Here is a 21,877-nt window from a genome sequence, read left to right as displayed (position 1 = left end):
AGTGTCACCGACTCCTCTCACTACACATTACTCCCCTTCTCTTTATTTTTTTCATGCTTTCTTTCTCCTTTCACACACACACTACTATATCCATCTCCAGCCCCATATTGAATGTCCCAAAAGAGCGGCTGCAACAGAGCGGCATTTCTCTCTGCTCTTCTTCTCCTATCTGTCAATGTTTAAAGACTATGAAGTCCAGTTGCTGCCATTAGCAAAGATCCGTGAGCGCGTATGGATTTAATGTACGCATCTGCAAGCGAGGTAGCTGTGTGTGTTTCCGTATTATATCAGGTGAGATAAGACGCCTCCTGGATGTTCCAATTTCCTGTCCGATGTTTGCCTTCTTTGCCGAGCACTTTATCAGAGGGAAACACATACAAGCTGATAGGTTAGGAAACCTGATTTGACTATTTGAAATACAGAAAATCAAGAAGGGTGGGTGGTGAGGATGTAATTGAAGAGTGATGAGTCTGAAATGGATAGAAGGTGGTGTGGTTAGAGAGATAGATGGCTAGGACACTGGAAATGGGAATGAGAAAAGACAGAGGGACAAAGAGGAGGAGGTATGGGCTCATTTTGTCCGACTGTACCAGACGAGCAGTTCACCGTGTTCCACACCGAACAATCGCTAGTGTTCCCTTGTTATAGTCTGACAGTGACGTTAATGCCTCATTAAAAGTACGGAGGGGGGAGGCGGCGACTTAGCTCCAAGTTTTGAAACCAAAGCGATGGAGCATGTATTCCGACTCTGTACCGACATTAATTAAACCCCCACAGATGGACACTTTGGCTTTTTTCCACATGCAGAAAAAGATGGGTGCAAATGATACCGTATCTGTTTCTCATGTACGCTTTGCAAGACCGGTCGATTAGAAACCCAGAGAGAGCCAAGAGCTGAAATTACAGGTCAAACTAGCCCTGTCTGAAATCCTAATTGACTTCATTAGAGGAGGGCAACTGTTTGCCAAAAACCTGAACTCCTGAGGAAATTGGGGAAAGTTATCAAAATCAGGCAATTATCACAGGTTTGGATAAAGAAAGTCCACAACTAAACATATATGTGAATGGATTTTACAAGCAGCCCAGAGGTGGTAAGGATTGATGCTGTGATTGATCAGTCAATCAATCAATCAATCAATCAGTCAATCAATCAATCAATCAATTTATTACAAAATTATTACAAACAGTCAAAATTGCCAATTCATTTACAAGATACACTTTGTAACAGGACACCCCGGAAGCAGTCCTCAGCTTATAAATGGGGGCCCTTAGACGTGATGAGAGACATAACTTACATTATAATTAGGGATGGGAATCGATAAGAATTTAACGATTTCGATTCCATTATCGATTGTGCTTCTCGATCCGATTCCTTATCGATTCTCATTGGGTGAGGGAATAACAGAGTACAAACAGGTGTGTTTGCATTAACTGTCTTTTATATTTCCATCTCTGCACGGAAAATATAACACATACAGTATGTACAAATAATAATAACAAATGACGCCAGGCCTGGTTGGGGGGGTTCAGCGTACAGTGAAAGTGAAACTTAAGATGCTTTACTAATTCCTCTATTGCCGCATTTCCGGTTCAACTCTGCCCATCTCCCGTTGTTGTGCACCTCATTTCTTTCCCCTACCTTTGGAAACTTGTATTTGAGGGGGCACGACATTTGTTGCCCGCACCGGAACCGGAACTGGGCCCGGTGTTCACTCTGCCGCTACATTCAAAAGCGTCACTAAGTAGCATATCAAATACGTGACAAACCTGTAAATGAGTCACATGCTGTGGACAAATGTTTGAGCATACTGGAGGGATTCCACCCTTTTGAAGGCATGGATAGTGTTCCAGTGGACCTGGTGTCATCTTTTTGAACCGTTTCTGCCTCAACGCCATGTTGGCTACGTTCTGACCAAAACAATGCAGCGTATGCATGACGTCATCGCGCATGCGCAACGAAGGCGGAATCGATATGCAGAATCGTTAAGCGGGCAGGCCAACGATTCCAAGGAATTGAGCTACTGGGATCCGGTTCTCAAAAAGAACCAGTTCTCGATTCCCATCCTTAATTATAATCTTTAATAAGTTAAAATGTTCTAAATAACTACAAACATATGTTAAAATATTTACCTATCTACCCTTAGACATGTGATGAGAGACACAATTCACATTATAATCTTTGATAAATTAAGACGTTCTAAATAACTACAAACATATTTTAAAATATTTACCTATCTATCTAATGATGCTTCATTTCATTTCCTTTTCCTGAGTCCTATTGTAGTCAGCATATTCCAATATTCTCAGATAGTTTACAGGGTGGGGAAGCAAAATGTACAATGAACATTTAGTTGTTTTTTTCTCAGCAGGCACTACGTCAATTGTTTTGAAACCAAACATATATTGATGTCATAATCATACCTAACACTATTATCCATACCTTTTCAGAAACTTTTGCCCATATGAGTAATCAGGAAAGCAAACGTCAAAGAGTGTGTGATTTGCTGAATGCACTCGTCACACCAAAGGAGATTTCAAAAATAGTTGGAGTGTCCATAAAGACTGTTTATAATGGAAAGAAGAGAATGACTATGAGCAAAACTATTACGAGAAAGTCTGGAAGATACTATTAAAGAAGAATGGGAGAAGTTGTCACCCGAATATTTGAGGAACACTTGCGCAAGTTTCAGGAAGCGTGTGAAGGCAGTTATTGAGAAAGAAGGAGGACACATAGAATAAAAACATTTTCTATTATGTCAATTTTCTTGTGGCAAATAAATTCTCATGACTTTCAATAAACTAATTGGTCATACACTATCTTTCAATCCCTGCCTCAAAATATTGTAAATTTTGCTTCCCCACCCTGTAATAGTCAGATATGGTGTGTGTAAAAATATGGCAACAAAAAACAGCAGCCGTGAAATTCACCAATTATTGGAACAACTGGGGTTGAGTTTGTAACACCATTAAGAGCTGATTTGACCAGATAAGGGCCATGTGCATATAGACCCATGTAAACCCCTGATTCATGCTACACACTTTAACTGTTTGGTGTTAATCTCCTACAGGGGAAAAGGGTTTCTGAAAGAAAGGAGAGGAAAAATACTTATTTCTCATTACAGGGTTTGTACACATTTTAAAAGGTCAAATTCAAGCACTTTTCAGGGTCATTTTCGATTTTTTCCTGCACAGCACCTTATCACTGGGGTAAAATACATATCTACAGGAATACAGATAGTCATAATTAGTTTTGTCACTTTTTGTCACAATGATGTACATTGTATTATGCTATAAACATCAGAAATTATGTTTCATAGTGGCAAAAAGTTTAGAAATTAAAGGAGAACACAAAGTTTTATCCAAAAAAAAAGGAAGCCACTTGGCGTTCTTCAGTCACACTCACAGCGAGACAAAGATTAAGATAAAAATGTACCTGGAGTCGACCTGAGAACACCTGGTAATTTTCTTTTTATGACATAAAGTTTTGGTTTTTTTTCAAAATGTATCACCTCTCTGTGAGTAGCTTTGGCTTGGCATCTAACCTGGCAGAGTTACTATAAAAAATAAATAAATAAATCACATCACATAGTTGTATTTGCAGGCACTTTCAAGCATTTCAAATTAAAATTCAAGCACTTTTCAGACCTTGAAAACATAACACTGAAATTCAAGCATTTTCAAGGATTTCAAGCACCCGTACGAACCCTGTCATTAACTCTATTTTACGTTTTTGTGTATATTTTTTGGCTTAGAGTCTGGTTTTGACCAACTCTATATATAAAATGTCATGAGATAACTTTTTTTGTTGTGATTTGGCGCTATATAAATAAAATTTGATTGATTGAGTGATTTGATTGGTTTTCCCCTGTAAGTCGCTTTGGGAAAAAAGCGTCTGCCAAATGCATAAACATAAACATTTTTGGTATGAGTAGTTTTTTTTTTTTTTTGGTTTACAAATATAGAAGTTATATACATGATGTAAAATGCTGATAAGATAATGCTTTCTGAAAATAATAAAAAAAGATATTTCCAAAAAAAAGCAGCTGTAAGCTTCATCTAATGAGGAAAATGCATCAAGATTCTGACTTAATCCAAAACAATGAGGATAAAACTCTTCAACTATAGTCTATGAAAAGATATAGAAGCGTATAGATCAGGGGTCTCAAACATGCGGCCCGCCAAAGGTTCCAATCTGTCCCGTGGGATGAATTTGCAAAGTGCCAAAATTCCACAGTCAAGGCTGCGGAACTCATTTTAGTTCAGGTTCCACATACAGACCAATGTGATCTACAGTACAATAATAACAGCGTAATAACCTACACAAAATAATGACTCCATATTTTCTTCTCTGTTTGTTACATTACGTCTATAAATAATGACAACTTCAAATTTTTGTCTTTGTTTTAGTGCAAAAAATGACTTTAAATTTTGAAAATATTTACATTAACAAACTATCCTGTGACAATAAAATGTGAATAACCTGAACAAATATGAACAACCTGAAATGTCTAAAGAAAATTAAGTACAATTTTAACAGTTTTCTACCTGTTACTAAGTGTTTAGTGTCTTTGTAGATCTGATCCATAATGCACATGTAGAAATGATAAGTTAAGGGATAATATTGTTAAAATTGCACTTATTTTTCTTAAGAAATGTCATTTTTTTTCAGGTTATTCACATCTTTTTGTTTGGATAGTTTGTAAAAGTAAGTATTTTTATAATTTAATGGGGTTTTTTTTGCACTAAAACAAAGACAAAAATTTGGAGTTGTCATTATTTATAGGTTATTATACTATTATTTTACTGGTCCGGCCCACTGGAGATCAAATCAGGCTGAATGTGGCCCCTGAAAGAAAATGAGTTTGAGACCTCTGGTATAGATAAAGCATTGTCATTTGTAGAGCATCTTGTTCAACATAGAAGACAAGAGAAGCCTGGTAACGCAAACAAAGATGATAAAAAAAAGACAAAGCAGAGAGAATAATATTTTTGCACAGCCTTGATGTGCGGACCTGAGTTAAAGGCCACAACTGTGGCATAAACCAAAACACATGTCACAACAGGGCAGAGGAGATTTGTCATATATTACAGCGAGGCAGAGAGAAAGAGCAGGAAATATTAAAAGTGACAGAATGGAAAGCCAGGTTTTCACAATACACACTGACACCTCAACACAAAAATATCAGCAGTGACCTGAATAACCAGCCATCACATTGAGAGACGCACCGAAATAAAAAAAGACATACGGACAAATCCAGCAACAAAAGCATCGCCTACAACCAACACCTACCTGTCATTGTCGACGCTCCTGAAACCAGGGAGGATATGTCTGAAGCTGGAGTTGCGGTCAAGTTTGGGTTGACTCTTGGTGCGTTTTATTGAGCCTTTCAGCCGGCGACTTAGAAAACCCTGGCAGAGAAAGAGAGAAAAAAGAGTAAAACACACACACAGTAGATGAAACATCGTCTTCCAGTTAGTTAGAGAGAGAGAGAGATGTCAATCACTGAGAGAAGTCGGCAGGGGGACAGAACATATTAATACTGACATTTACACTTCATCGACTAAATTCGGTTAGGGTAAAATGTCTGGAATAGTAAAGCGGTAATAAATGTGTATAGATCTTCATATCAGAGTGAAAGTGATGTTCACAGGGAGATAAGTCAAGACAAGGTCAAACACAAACGGAATACAAAGCATCATAAAACACAAGTTGGAAAAAATAAAATAAAAAGAGGACACCGGTGGGCGATTTTCATGACAAAATGCAAATTGTTTCCCAAAGCAGTAATTATGTTAGTGTTTTTCCCCCCAAATTACGCCACATATAAATAGCGTGTGTGTTTTGTAATCATTTCCATACGCTAATTCGGCATGCCTACACCCCTATATTAGTTTTCTCACTCTTCTCTTTGTCTCAGCCTGTGTGTTTACTTCTTCTAACATCTGCAATCACACTCCCCCAAGCACCTCGCCGTCTCCATAGCAACTGTTGGCTGGTATTAGGACTGAGAGAATATGAACAAATGAGATGTGGTGCAGAAATGGCAGGATGCTGTGAGTTTTAAGAGAAAGAAAGAAAGAAAGAAAGAAAGAAAGAAAGAAAGAAAGAAAGAAAAAAAAACGTCTTTATTCGACTTGTGTTTACACTTCAGTACAGGATGATCCGAGTTTGAAAAGAAGATCAAAAAGGAGGGGAAGAAGAGGCGGGAGGAAAATTGTGAAGGGCAAATAGCAAGTCTGCTGAGGGAACGAGTGTGAATAAAAAGAGTGCTTAGGACAGCTGATAGAGCAGGTTAGGAGAGCAGCGGGAAAGAGAAGCACCAAACAAATAAGCTGGTATGCAGGAGAAAATACTAGACCAGGTATTGTTAAAGCTAAGGTGGAGCTTTATAGTCCGGCAGAACAACACAGCAGCTGATTTGTGGGCAGCAGCACCTTAAGACTCCTGAAGAAACCCCTGCACCGGAATGAAATCCTTAACTCTATGTCGTTCTGAAACTGGAGTCGACGAGACACTGACAGCCGACGCACCATGAAAAGACCTGCCTTCGTCCCCAGTCAGACCATTAACACACCTGTATAATTACCACCGTCAGTGTGAATGGGTTGCCTGGGGCACCGGTGGAAAAGGGGATAATTAGAGCACGACTTGGAGACAGGCTGCCAGCTGATCACAGAAGAGCCACAGCATCCTGGTGAACACCACCTGTCATCAGGAAGCACTTCGAGCGACACGCTAAGACCTGTCACTGTCAATATCTTTAAGCTCACGCCAACCACGGGGGCATCCCAAGGAGCATATGTGTGTATTTACGAGAAAAACATTGAATGGTCCGCAACGCTCATTCACTTTAGCCACATTTGGAGAATTTTGTAGGTTTCACATTGAAAATTCATCTAATAGTGAGGGCAAAAGTAAGGTAGGAAGATAACACTGGGTTACAAAAAAATATTTTTTGCAAGTTGTCTAGGTTTTTTCAACTGAATTAGGACCATTTTGCACCGCTAAATCCAAAAATGACATCTGTTTTTCTTAATCAGGTCAGGTTTTTTTGCTGATTTGATTTTGGAAAATTTGATCTTCTCACAAAATTGATTACATTTTTGTGACTTTATCAGTTAATTTTTTATATAGTTCTCACCCAAAATAGGTTTTAAGAGAAAAAAAAATCATTTCACCATTGTACCTGTTAGGTACAATGGTGTATTCACCGCAGATGTAACAGAATACATCAGGCTTATTTTTGCAAGATCTTCTAGTCGAAGCCATTTCATTCACCTGTAATATTAAAAAAAAAACATTAATCATAAATTGGCAAAAGTAAAATCTTCAGAACTCGTTTATTGCAAGAAATATGAAAGAATTTTGTATTATATGATGTGAAAATGCCCATAAATGTAAGCAAAAATGTTAAAAAGCCAATATGTAGCATAGTTCAGAAAGTTGACCTGACTGAGCAAAATGAATGGGATTTTTGGATTCAGCACACCAAAATTATCCTCAATCAGCTCAAAAAACTTAAACAATAAATTTGTTGTTGACCAGTGTTATTAATGTGAAGGAAAATGGTCGACTAACTGGACCTTAAAGCCATAACATTATGATCACTGACAATATAAGGCAGTGTTTTTCAACCTTGGGGTCAGGACCCCACCTGGAATTCAAATGGGGTCAGCTGAAATTTATAGTAATTGATAAAAACAAAAAAAAAAATTACTAATAAAAAATATATGGTGAGTTGACACAGACAATGACAGTCCATAAAAGACATGACAAACTGTGAAGCTGAAACTGAAGCACTGTGGTTCTGTTTATCTGTCAAATGTTCATTGTGGTCGGTTTCAGATGCTGCAGCTCTTTCATAATTCATAGTTTGAGTTCTTGTTTGCTCAGTATTAATTGTCAGCCTTGTAAATCCAAGCTAGACTGACTGTACATATCCTGACCAAGGAAAATAAAATTCTCACTTTGTGCAGTAATCTACACCTGGCTTTACTGCCTCCACCCATAAATAATATACATTATATAAACTAAATGTCGTATAAAATTAATGTTTGTTTGAAAAATAGTATAGCAAACTATTCCATGATTAAAAACTAATTAATTTGAGCCAAAAAAAGTCTCTGTTTTGAATGTCTGGGGTCGCCAGAAATGTGTGATGTTAAAATGGGGTCACGAGCCAAAAAAGACTGGGAACCACTGATATAAGGGGTCATTATGTTGTTGTTTTGTTTTTTGTTTTTGTTTTTTTGTGGTTACAATGGCACCTCTCAGTGGGTGGGATATATATGAGGCAGCAAGAGAATATTTAGGCCTTGAATTTAATGTAATAGGTGGAAAAACATGAGCAGCGTATGGATCTAAGTGACTCTGACAAGGGCATAACTGTGCCAATCAAATGACTGGGTCAGAGCAGCTCCAAAATTGCAGGACTTATTGGGTGTTTCTGGTCTGCAGGAGTCAGTACCCTACCAGACATGGTCTAATGAAGAACAACCTAATGTCAGTAAGTGTCAGTTTATTGGACTTAAAGGTGTGATATTTTGGTTTTGTTAAATGGAATTATGCATTTTAAAACATTGCCCTGTGGTCTACATTAACTGTAAATGCTCTGCTTGGGTCTGAATTCCAGTGTTACATGGCATTATACAGAGATATGTTCTGTATTTTCTTGACTGAACTGTCTAAAAGAGGAACAGGAACAGTTTATGGATGAAGTTGTGAAATGAAAGTTTCTGAGTTTCTGTCTTCTCTGATAAGTAAAGAATGGATCACTACATGTAATAGCACGCCCAAGATCTTATTAAGTATTAACTCTTAAAGGAGTGATATTTTGCCGTTTTTAAATGAAATTATGCATTTTAAAACATTTCCCTGTGGTCTACATAAACTGTAAATGCTATACTTAGGTCTGAATTCTTCATTAATTCAACTCCACAGGTCCATCTTCAACCCTATTTCTGAGTAATGACACCAGAAAGGTCGTTTTGAGCGCTGGCCCTTTAAATGCAAATGAGCCACTTCACGCCCCACCCCCTACAGGTTGTTGACCCTGCTGCTCTGTCCCGTTCAACATCAAAGTTTGGACATATTTTCAGTATGGACTACAACTGCTGCTGCTGACAAACAATTATGTTGTCTGGGGAACGTAGTCTGGTGGTCCCCAGACCTTGTACAAGACAATCCAGGCTCTTTTCATGGGTCGTTCCACGTTGGTGGAACGCTCTACCAAGTGCTACAAGAACAGAGTCATCCCTGCCAATCTTCAAGAAGCTCCTGAAGACCCAGCTCTTCCGAGAGCACCTCCTATCCTAGCACTTTCAAACATTCCATTTTAAATATTCTAATAAGGTTTTTCCCAGGATAACCACAGATTCTTTCACGATTATCTCTGGACCTGCTGCGGTGGTCCGGCCTCTTCCCTGCCCTCATCATCACCACTCACTTATCCTCAACCACCTCCATGTGTCTCCCCCTACTCCCCCCTTCTCCCCCTCTCCCCCAGTCTCTATCTCTATCGCTCTCTCTTTTTCCCCTTCTCTACTCTCTCCCTTTAACCCCAACTGGTCAAGGCAGACGTCCATCCTCCAGGAGTCTGGGTCTGCTCGAGGTTTCTGCTGTTAAAGGGAAGTTTTTTCCCGCCACTGTCACCAGTCACAAGTGTTTGCTCCTGGAGGATTCTGTTGGGTTTCTGTAAATTGACTTAGAGTCTGGTTTTGACCAACTCTATATATAAAATGTCAAGAGATAACTTTTTTTTGTGATCTGGCGCTATATAAATAAAATTTGATTGATTGAGTGATTTAATTGGTTTTCCCCTGTAAGTCGCTTTGGAAAAAAGCGTCTGCCAAATGCGTAAACATAAACATGTTGTACTCGGAGAAATGTTCGTTGGAAGTCTTGACCTTATATGTGCAAATGTCGTGACACAACAAGTTATAGACGTAACAAATTAAGCAGGATTTAAAACAATTTGTAGAAATCCACTCGATTTTTGCCAGAATGAATGTAAAGATAGCTTTGCAGCACCTGGAGGGTTCAAATTCAAACTTTATGAACTATTAGGGTCCAAATACACAAATAAATGAACCTAAGACTAATAAAAGTGGGTTTAGCAAAATATGAGCCCTTTAAAGGATCTGCCGCTAAAGTCTTCATCCCAGACACCACAGCACACTTGAACCCTTTATCGGGCAAGTGACTTTTTTTTTTTTTTAATAATTTCCACATAAATTAAAAGACAGTGACAGTAGCAGTTCCAGTGAGGACAGTGAGTCAACAATCTGAGGTCTTTTTTTTTTGAGATTTAGCTAAAATATTAGGATGCATAGAAAAGAAAATATAAGCAGCAATATTACAGAAAATAGCAACCGAAAGAGGATTTATAAAATTCTGACTTGTTTACAGGTCTGTTTGTTTGCTGCCTCGTATAGTGAGCTGTAGCTTGTCAGAAACTGACTCCATTTCATAACATAAAAGAGACTTTTTCCTCTCAATTTTATAATATTGTAAGAGAATGTTATCAGATTTATACACAGCCTGAGCAAAAACCAAAAAGTTCTCACCTGGATTTAACGAAGCCAATAGTTCAGATCCTTCCATTGGATAATTACTGCTGTGATGAATATATTTCAGCTCCAACACATTCTCAAACTCTAGCTGATGCAGTGACTAGCTTCTCATTTCTTATACAACCATTGGTTTGACAGTGAGCATAAAGAAGGGCTCATTGAGCTTGTAAAGGAGGAGTTCAGGGAGCATGAGACATCATTTTCACACATGGATTGGCCACCGCAGAGTCCAGACGTGAATCCTTTTGGGATGTGCCGGGGATGACTTTACGCAGCGGTTTGACTGTCCATCATCAATACAAGAGCTTAGCCTAAAATGAATTCTGCACGGAAATAAGTGTTGTGGCATTTATTGTGACGTTGCATAAACATTGTGTGGCATAAACAATGTCACAGCAAATGAGTCTGAGAATCAAAGCTAAAGGTGGTCTACAGAAACACACTTTTTTTGGGGACATGCACTGTGTATATTATATGTTTCCATTTAGTTTCCATTTATGTTTCCAAAAGGATAATATTGTCCTACAATGCATTTACAATGCAACCCTTTATCAAGCAAATGACTATTTTTGGTCATTTCCACATACATTACAAGACAGTGACAGCAACAGTTCCAGTGAGGACGGTGAGTCAACAATCTCAGGTCCAATGTGGTCTCCAGGGTCTGTAAGGTCCACCTCTGCATGAACAGTGAGTGTACCTGCTTTGTTAGGTACCATGAAGTAATGGTACTAATGTAAGGAATGATGTTCAAAGGGATCCTGTGGGTGTGGACAGGGGTCTGGATCAGCCCTGATGTTGCTCTAATGTTCTAAATGTGGTGTTCTAATGTTCAAAAATTCATGTTTCCTTTCACATTACATGCGTTTTTCTTGTATTTTTATATATACTTTTTGGATTTTTTTTTTTATTTTTTTTTACCATATATGGGCAAGGAATCACAAAAAAAAAAATCACAAATATAATAAAGTCTTGTTATCTCCTCCGATAACACACTTGTCAACTTCAGAGTATTTCTATGAGTGCCCTATAAAGGGTTAAGGGGTCTTATAGAACAGATATCTTTCTGGTCTAGTTTTTCTGATAATAAAAGGGCATCCCACACACTATTAGGTAGCTGGTAGTAATGTTATATTCCCACATATGCTTGACTGGTTTGAGATCTGGTTATTTTTCCTTAGACCACTTTTGGTGATGAAACAGACGAGGATCTGTGACTGTCCAAATCGAACCAAATACTGATCTGATCTGGGATGAAAACTGATGATCACAGTGCTTTTTCTTTTTTTTTTTTTTTGTCTCCATCTTTGGTTTCAGCTCTGGTGTAAAATGATAGCAAAGTCAGTAAAAGTGGTTTTAAAAGCGGCAGTGCTACAACTTCATCTGCTGACTGACTCCTCACTGACAGAAGCCTCCAGGACAGACACTGTGATAAAATGTGGTTTTATAATAGCAGTAAAGACTGAACTAAAATGCTTTTCTCTTGGTTTTTTGCAGTGGACGTATAACACTGGTTGACAGCAAATTTATTGTTGAAGTTTTTTGAGCTGATTTAGGATAATTTTGGTGTGCTGAATCCAAAAATCACACTAATTTTGCTCAATCAGGTCAACCTTCTGAGCTATGCTACATATTGGCTTTTTAACATTTTTGCTTACATTTATGGGCATTTTCACATCATATGATACAAAATTCTTTCATATTTCTTGCAATAAACGAGTTCTGAAGATTTTACTTTTGCCAATTTATGATTAATGTTTTTTTTTTAATATTACAGGTGAATGAAATGGCTTCGACTAGAAGATCTTGCAAAAATAAGCCTGACGTATTCTGCTACATCTACGGTGAATACACCATTGTACCTAACAAGAATCCTGTTAGAAAATGATTTTTTTTCTCTTAAAACCTATTTTGGGTGAGAACTATATAAAAAATCAACTGATAAAGTCACAAAAATGTAATCAATTTTGTGAGAAGATCAAATTTTTCAAAATCAAATTAGCAAAAAAACCTGACCTGATTGAGAAAAACAGATGTCATTTTTGGATTTAGCGGTGCAAAATGGTCCTAATTCAGTTGAAAAAACCTAGACAACTTGCAAAAAATATTTTTTTGTAACCCAGTGTAATATATACACTATACTGTAATGGAGGAGGTTCTTTTTTTTTTTTTTTTTTTTTTTTGAGTTTTAGCTAAAATATTAGGATGCATAGAAAAGAAAATATAAGCAGCAATATTACAGAAAATAGCAACCGAAAGAGGATTTATAAAATTCTGACTTGTTTACAGGTCTGTTTGTTTGCTGCCTCGTATAGTGAGCTGTAGCTTGTCAGAAACCGACTCCCTGTCATAACATAAAAGAGACTTTTTCCTCTCAATTTTATAATATTGTAAGAGAATGTTATCAGATTTATACACAGCCTGGGCAAAAACCAAAAAGTTCTCACCTGGATTTAACGAAGCCAATAGTTCAGATCCTTCCATTGGATAATTACTGCTGTGATGAATATATTTCAGCTCCAACACATTCTCAAACTCTAGCTGATGCAGTGACTAGCTTCTCATTTCTTATACAACCATTGGTTTGACAGTGAGCATAAAGAAGGGCTCATTGAGCTTGTAAAGGAGGAGTTCAGGGAGCATGAGACATCATTTTCACACATGGATTGGCCACTGCAGAGTCCAGACGTGAATCCTTTTGGGATGTGCCAGGGATGACTTTACGCAGCGGTTTGACTGTCCATCATCAATACAAGAGCTTAGCCTAAAATGAATTCTGCACGGAAATAAGTGTTGTGGCATTTATTGTGACGTTGCATAAACATTGTGTGGCATAAACAATGTCACAGCAAATGAGTCTGAGAATCAAAGCTAAAGGTGGTCTACAGAAACACACTTTTTTTGGGGACATGCACTGTTTCCATTTAAAAGGATACTACTGTCCTGCAATGCATCTACAATGCAACCCTTTATCAAGCAAGTGACTATTTTTGGTCATTTCCACATACATTACAAGACATTGACAGCAAAAGTTCCAGTGAGGACGGTGAGTCAACAATCTCAGGTCCAATGTGGTCTCCAGGGTCTGTAAGGTCCGCCGCTGCATGAACAGTGAGTGTACCTGCTTTGTTTGGTACCAGGAAGTAATGGTACTAATGTAAGGAATGATGTTCAAAGGGAGAATGCAGTGGTTCCCAACCTTTTTTGGCTTGTGACCCTATTTTAACATCACAAATTTCTGGCGACCACATACATTCAAAACGGAGACTTTTTTTTTTTTTTTTTTTTTTTTGCTAAAATTAATTTGTTTTTGATCATGTAATAGTTTGCTATACTATGTTGCAAATATGTTAATTTTAGATGACATTTAGGCTATATAATGTATATAATGTTCTTTTTGGTGACTGTTCCTCTCGGACACATCTTAGCAGGGCCAGGCGGGCGAAGAAATCTTTCCATTCTCTGTTCGGTCTGGTTTTCTGACTGTGACTGTGTCTGGGCAGGTTGAAGCGTAGTAACGCACGTGGTCACATGATCAGGTCAATTAAGATATGCCCTCTCAGATATTATATCCTGCATTTTATTTGAGCTTGATTTGTATAGGAAAAGTGTGTGGTGTTTTAGTTATAATGAAATATACTGTATATTAAATCATCAACATACATACATCATTTATAAGTCTTTTTTTTTTTTTTTTAAATATATTACTTACTAGAAATTTCAGGTGACCCTATTTGAATTCCAGGCGACCCCACATGAGGTCCCCACCTCAAGGTTGAAAAACACTGGGATAATGTGTATGTTGACAGGCGTCTGTATAAGCACTTACGTTGTTGCAGAAAGAGATGTTCTTTTCACTTTGCACGTGTTTTTCTTGTATTTTTTTAATATATATACTTCTTGATTATCTTTTTTTTGGCCACTTACAGGTAAGGAACCAAATATGGTAACTTCACTGACCTTGATTTTCTACATAACAATACCTGTCTTGAAAATTTTCACAAAACTATTACAGTCTTGTTATGTCCTCCAAAAAAACACTAAGGTTGAAATTTTGAATTTCGGAGTATTTCTCTGAGTGAACTATAAAGGGTTAAACACATTCAGTTTTTCAATGTAGGAAATCTAATTGATAGTAGTTTTGTAAAGCTGCAGTTGAAGTAATATCACAAGTTTTTGTTTTGTTGTTCTCGTCACGAGTCGGATAATTATTTCCTTATATCAACAGTGGCCTGCGTCTAATGGTCAGAGAGTGTTTATGCTACCAAAAAGTACATGTAGTGAATTTTTATTTATTTATTTATTTATTTATTGTTATTTTTATTATTTTTTTTTAAATTTTATTTTATTTTATTTTCGTTATTTATTTATTTATTAGGGACAGTGCATATTAATGAACATCTACAACAATTCCAGCTGTAAATATGCCAGATTGTAGCAGCAGTGCTAATTTCCATCTGTCGTCCCTAGGCAGGTGACATTGCTAGCTAGCTAGAGATGTAATCACTGATAAGTGAGCAAATGGCTTACTATTGCTACCTTTTAGCAGTAAAGCCTGAACAGGTGCTATTAGCTCAACGATTGAGGCTGAGTCATTGCAGTTGGCATGAGTGAGAGACGCCGGAGACTCAAGACAAGGTCGCTTTCTGAGGCAACTTCCTGACTTCTGAGCTAAATAAATCATTCTCTTTGTGGGTTGGGAAGCTGAGTGCTGTCCTTAACATGAAAAAATATGTGGAATATTGCACATAACCATCCCCAGCCAAATCATTTACTTCACAGCATGAGAAGAGCAGCTTCAAGAGAGGCTAGATTTTTACTTTTTGATGGCAAACAAGGGAAAGTGTTCGAAAATCAATCAAATATACCCTTATGTACAAACACAGACACGCTTTTCCTCGTTTCAGCGTATCATCATTCGCAGTTGGCTTTAAAATTATAGTAATTCTTTGCCTCTTTCCCATGGCCCTAAGAGAGTGTGTGCCTGCTGCTGTTGGCATATTCACAGCTAACAAATTAAAGAGCTTCTCTTTTTTTCCCCATCTGCAGAAATAAGTCAGTGAATAGAAACCTGTCCCCGCAGGCAAGCTGGATTGATTAGTGGCTGCTTGTTCTGTTTTTACTTCTCTCTTACCACTGATGGATGGACTGTGAAGAATAGACCAAGGAAGGAACAACAGAGAGTACAAGAGACAGGGAAAAGAAACACACAATTACACTGATTATTTTGCCGTTCCTCTTCAGCGCATGTGGGCAGCAATGTGACGTTAAAAAACAGTCGAAGTATTTGAGCAGGGTAAAGGTCGTCGCATATGAATGGCCTATTCTCCCACTTATAATCTGTCAGTAATCATGACTGATGTCTCTATTAACGCCGGATTAAACCACATGGGAGGCGAGACACATTGTAAGCACTGCAAAATGTTGGCATTTCATTTCACCGTCAGCACCTGTTCATACAAGATGGAGACAGCAAGGAGGAAAATATTCAGGAAGAGACTGAGACTGAGAGAGAGAAAGGACAAAAATAGAGGTGAGACCAGTCAAAAATGTAGAAAATGACAGTGAGGACCTGCCGGAGAGAGGCCTGAGCTATAGGAGCAGAATAAATGGAGAAAGTGGAGCACAATGTGGAGGTGGCAGAGCATGAGTTGATAGAAAAAGCAATAGAATGAAACTAAATGAGGAGGAAAGTGAGGAGAAAAATACAGCAAATGAATGACAAGGTCGCAGACAGATCAGGGCTCAGCAGAGGTGACCAAGTAGCTGTGGACGGATTCTTGGAAAATCTACAGACAGAGCATGAGATGGTCAAATTAAGTCTGTGTCCTAATCAGCATTTGCTCTCATTAACCCATAAAGATCCAGTCCTACTTTCGTGGTAGTTCCCAAATCATTTTTTCTCATTATTTTAACCTTTCTTAAGTGATTTATCACCATTTATTACAATATAATAATAATAATAATAATGATAATAATAATAATAATAATAATAATAATAATAATAATAATAATGATAATAATAATAATAATAATAATGATAATATTTTGCTCCGTATTTTGGGCTTTTTCATCTGGGGTGGACAGTCTATTTATTTATTTATTTATCTATTATGTTTCATTGTGTTTTTATCTTAGTATTTTATCTTTACCTCCGCTAAGTGAAATGGCTGAGGTTATGTTTTGATCAGGGTTTGTCTGTTAGCAAGATAACTCAAAAAGTTATGGACGGATTTTCAAGACATTTTCAGGAAATGTTGATACTAGCACAAGGAACAAATGATGAAATTTAGGTGGTGATGGGGGAGGGGGGGGGGGGGGGGGGGGGGGGGGGGGGGGGGTGGGGGGGGGGGGGGGGCTGATCTGCCTTGGCGGAGGTCTGCGCTCTTTTCTAGTGCTTTTCTAGTTTTATTATGTTTTTAATGCATTAATTTTACTGTACAGCACTTTGGAAACCTTTGTGTTTGTTTAAATTTGTGCTTTATACATAAAAATGGATTGGATTTTTCTGCGCTAATCATGTATTTTCCTGTATTTAATTCACTGATCAGGTAGATGTTCGTAAAAGCTCAGAGTGAAGTTCAGGGTTCTTATATTAAAAACAGAGAAAACTGAAGAAAAAGTGACTTTTTTCAACAAAATATATCATTAACTGAACATTGACCAAGTGTCTCCATCCACTGTCATTGATCCAACTCCATGGGTTTTACTAGTGAATCAATGTTGTAGAAGATGACGGTGTTTCCACGGTAACTACGGAGCCTCTGAACATCCAGATGGCTCATATCTGATGACCATGAAAAGATGACAAACCGTATTTTACACCAATTATTTACATGTATTGATAGGATTAGTGGATCAACAGGTATTAAACAGTTTAGATCACTAGATGGTTTGTGTCACTGGTGGCTTTTTGGGTCTTTATGGGTTAAATACAGAGGGAAGTGTACTAATGTAGGGATTTTGATCCTTCCTTGTTAGGTCTGCATCTGCCCTGAAAACTGACACGTCATACGTCATGTCATTGTTCTTTTGTCTTGGTTATAAAACTGACTCATGGAAAAACAGCTTCCTAGTGTGCACGGCTCAATAATATCTGTCAGTCTCACGCAAAATCATTATTCATGTTAATAAAGAATGCAAAAAATAATATAATTCCTCTAATAATTAGCTTCTGACATCCCGATGCCATGATTGCTCTTTTAGAAATAATATTGGTTTTGCTGTAATGTCTCGCCCTTTCACTTTGCCAACACCTACTCACACACAGAAACATGGTAAGGCTATTACTGCCAGCGCAGCCTGACAGGGGGCCACTGCAGCGTCACTTGTAAGCGTGAATTTCAATGAGCTCCTTAATTATTCCGCATTGCTATGGTTGACAGCTAATTAGAGGAAGGAGGGGATGGAATAATCTGATTCTACATGCATTCTCCAAGGGGAGGTGAGGCTGGTTTTTCAGCGACCCCGCAGCCTCGGCTCATTGTACTTTCTCCGAAGGGAATGTTTATGTCCTGGAAAGAATGTGTTTATCCATATTTACTATGTACTCGGCAAACTTGTGGCAGCTTAGCTCTGTGCATGCATGTGTGCGTATGTGAAGAGTGCATAGTGAGAATGCATATTTGATTGTAATCTCAGCCTGTCCAAGCCCATTAAATCAGCACTAAGAGGACAGCTCAATTTTATCTCTGTGCTTTTTTAGTTTTTTTTTTGTCATTAAATTAAAGCAAATGCCTACAACAAGTTAATTCTATTCCCCAGGCTTGGCAATTCCCGGCTTCCCTAATGGGGCCTGATAGAATCAGTGCCTGGACAATCAGCAGGGTGTTCCCTGCTTCAACATCAACCCCTTTCGTACTCCTTTAGCACAAGCTGATGAAAACAAGAGACATACCTGTCCAATTAGACCCCCTACTATTATCAGAGAGTAGAGAGGAGGTGGGGGGAGAATGGAGCCAAGGAGAGATGGGATAAGGGGCTAAGTCACAATTGAGAATCAATCCAGCTAGCAGGAGCAATCAGTGGGAAAAAGGGACGTGACAGACTTAGATAAGGTTTGTTTGTGTGCTGCTTAAACAAGCACAGAGTCAGAGAAACTACAAACTCGTAACTTTTATATTTAATGCATGCAATCTTTTGCTATTTCTGAATTGGCTGCAGAAGATTAGGCTTTAGGAATGAGATTTCTGCCTAGTGGTAAAAAAACTGTTTTCCAGAAGTGCTAGAGGATGTGCTTAGAATCATGTGTTGAGCCCGTTTTTTGAGTGCACACATTGAACACAGTCTCTGCGAGGAATATGAGAGAAAAACATTATGACAGATTTAGCTCAAGGCCTAGGAAGGGTACTTCAGATGTCACCACAAGTCTTTTCACTGGAGGGAGTGAAGTAAGGGCTAGTTTGTCATTGCCAAAAGAAGGAGACGCAGGAGAGGAGAATGGTAACTGCATGCTTGTTTGTTTTCCTGTTTGCATTCCCAAAAGTATATGCCAACATGTGTGTGCCCTAGACATCTATTTTTCCATCTACTATGTTGTACACCAATTCTAATTACAACAGCATTAGTTTGTCCCTTGTAATTCATTAATTTAATACAAAAATGAACAAATAAATTGAGTTTCTGTGGCAGTTTGTCACTAATAAAAGTTAATTGCATGAGGAAATGTGGCTACTTGTACTAACTAACACAAACCAGAAGGGGGCAGTATGAGAGAAAGTGCAGAAAAGGGTAAAGTGTCTGGAGAAACTTTCTTTGCCCTACAAGTTATTGCTGCTTAGCAGTAAGCTACAAAAGTCAGTCAAGTGGTCATGTGATTGAGACAGGATGACTTTGCTGCAGTGCTCCTCTCCTCTCTCCCCCTGAGAGTAAAAGAGCTGCTTAAGAGACACTTAATCAATATTTAGCCTCTCTATCTGACCCTTTCTGTCTCCTGCAAGCTTGCTATTCCTCTGTCGTGTGTTTTACATCAGTAGGTATCTTCTAATTCATGTCTGCTTATATCAAAATCAGGGCACGCTGATGCATTTTTCTCCATTAAAAAATTAGTCGGAACAAGATTAAATCAGTCAAGAGGACAGAGAGGGGAAAAAAAACACAGCAGGGAATAATCCACCGTTCCTCGAAACATCATTTCTGCCTTAAAGAAAGATGAGAGTTCAAACGTTTCTAGCTCAATTTGTGGTTATTTTATATGTTGGCTTTAATCTGGGCTGCTCTTAAAATTGACTTAAAAAGATTTGGGTTCATGAAAGACTTGGCGCTCTGCAGGTGGTCCAGCACCGGAGGTACCGACTACATCTTTTTTTATTCATAGACAGCTCTCTGAGAAACTAAAGGTGCTGGTACTGGTGATAAGGTGAACAAACAGGGGCAAACTAAAAATTCCCAGGTGCTAAAATTAGTGTAACTTTGCTATTTTCAGACAGAATGAAATGTATTTTAGTCTGAATAATCCTATAAATGTATCTTGATGATGATGAAATTCTTTATTTAGTCATCACATAAGACAACCACTGTCAACACAACAAACATTACCAACAAGTTAGTGCCCGAACAGACACAGGCAGAAGAAGAATGCTTATATTAATGCCTGCCCGACACCAAGGTTATAGTAGTTTTGGATTTTTCATTATAGTTTAGTTTTATTTAGTTTGATTTTTTTCTGTAATTCAGTTAGTTTTAATTCATTTTCAGAGCAGGTTTGCTAGTTTTTATTATTTTTTGTTATTTTCTAAATGCTTAGTTTTAGTTTAGTTTTAGTTTTGTCGGATCTTTTATCTTCTTCGCCGTCGAATTCAAATAAATCCCAGACAGGACTCTTCTGCTTCCTCCCTACTTTAGTCTCCATGTTTCCAGGTAGAGCGGGGACCAGAAGACGACTGGAAACCACAAGTGACGAGAAGTGACGGACCGTTAAATATCATATGGTGCCAGCAGCTAAAATTACTTGAGGGAAATAAATCGATTTCATATCAGTCCGACATAGAGAAAGATGAAAACTAAGGAAATTTTATCCATAATTTTTATACGTTTTAGTTAGTTTTGTAAACACACAATACAGTTTCAGTTAGTTATCGTTTTTTTCTTTTAATTATAGTTTTTATTTATTTCAGTTAACGAAAATGTTTTTACACTTCTAGTTTTCGTCATTTCGTTAGTTTTCGTTAACGATAATAACCTTGTCCTACACAACACATTAAGCTAACCAGTGTTCAATATAGGAAAAAGAAAAAAAACAAGCAAGTAAAAACATAAAGAATTGAAACTTAACCAGAAAAACAGAAAACATAACCAACCAAATTAATGGTAATTTAATGTAGAGTAGAAAATAGATTATTTTTCTTACTAATTATTAGATCTTAACCATTGTAACCTTCAAAAATTGCCTTACATACCATTTAAAAAAAAAAAGGAGCTTCAAATTCTTAAATCCATGCTGGCTTTATACTATATCTTCTTTTAGTCTATTTCTAGCTCTTTGTTCAACCTTCAGATGACAAAGGCTGAAAGTTGACATTAGCTTCCACAGTTGTTTATGTCAGAGTGCTGAGTGCTTGTGGCCCCGCTGGTCCAACACCCAGTGTTTACAGTTCACCTCTGGGCTGTCATCTCCCTTCTCATTATATATTAATGGAAATGCAATGCTAATTGCTAATTAGCTGTAAATTGATGACTCATAGAGGAATGTTTTGCTTCATTAAATGCCTGTTTATCTATTGAATTAAACATGGCAGAAAGCAGACTAGACTGGAATTAAAGTAAGATGACAGACAAGGCATAGCTGTGTTTGTAGACAGTGTACTCATGAGTGAGTGACTGTGTTGAGCATGGACAGATGTTGGAGAGTGTATGTGTCCGTTTACCTGGAGTATGTTAATATTATGCAGAGTAAACTGTAATGGGAAAAAAAAAAAATCACACAGGAAGGCAAATGGAGGAGAGTGCGTGAAATGTAAACTCAAGATGTGAAGACGGCAAACATCAAAGGCTCCATTCCAGTATCTGAAGTAAATGAGTTTCACATTGGCGTGGGTCCATCTGGACTCCAGACCAGGCTTCTGGAGACAGGGATCTAGAACTAATGCCGCGTTTCCACTACGTGGAGCCAGCTCGACTGGGCTCGGCTCGGCTCGACTCGGTATTCCTGGGGAGCATTTCCATTACAAGATAGTACTGACTTTACAGTACCTGGTCGTCATAGTGATGCAGCGCGTTACTTCCGTGTCGTCTGTTCAGAGAGTTGCTGATAAACTCGCTTGTTGCGTGTTGTCTCGTCTGAATTTTTACGTCAGCCACCTAAGAC

General features: G+C 38.0%; 1 protein-coding gene across 8 annotated transcripts in view; it reads right to left on the bottom strand.

Moving 5' to 3' along the window:
• The window catches only part of LOC115429348 (disabled homolog 2-interacting protein), a 423,964-nt gene that overhangs the window by 144,376 nt on the left and 257,711 nt on the right, over positions 1 to 21,877 (bottom strand). For all 8 annotated transcript variants that reach the window (XM_030148688.1, XM_030148690.1, XM_030148689.1 and 5 more), the window contains one exon: positions 5,291 to 5,409. In XM_030148688.1, coding sequence (XP_030004548.1) covers positions 5,291 to 5,409 — 119 coding nt within the window. The remainder of the gene's footprint in view (positions 1 to 5,290; positions 5,410 to 21,877) is intronic.

This window comes from Sphaeramia orbicularis, chromosome 12 (assembly GCF_902148855.1).
Source record: "Sphaeramia orbicularis chromosome 12, fSphaOr1.1, whole genome shotgun sequence".
NCBI classification, from domain to species: domain Eukaryota; kingdom Metazoa; phylum Chordata; class Actinopteri; order Kurtiformes; family Apogonidae; genus Sphaeramia; species Sphaeramia orbicularis.
This window is presented reverse-complemented; position numbering and strand designations above follow the sequence as displayed.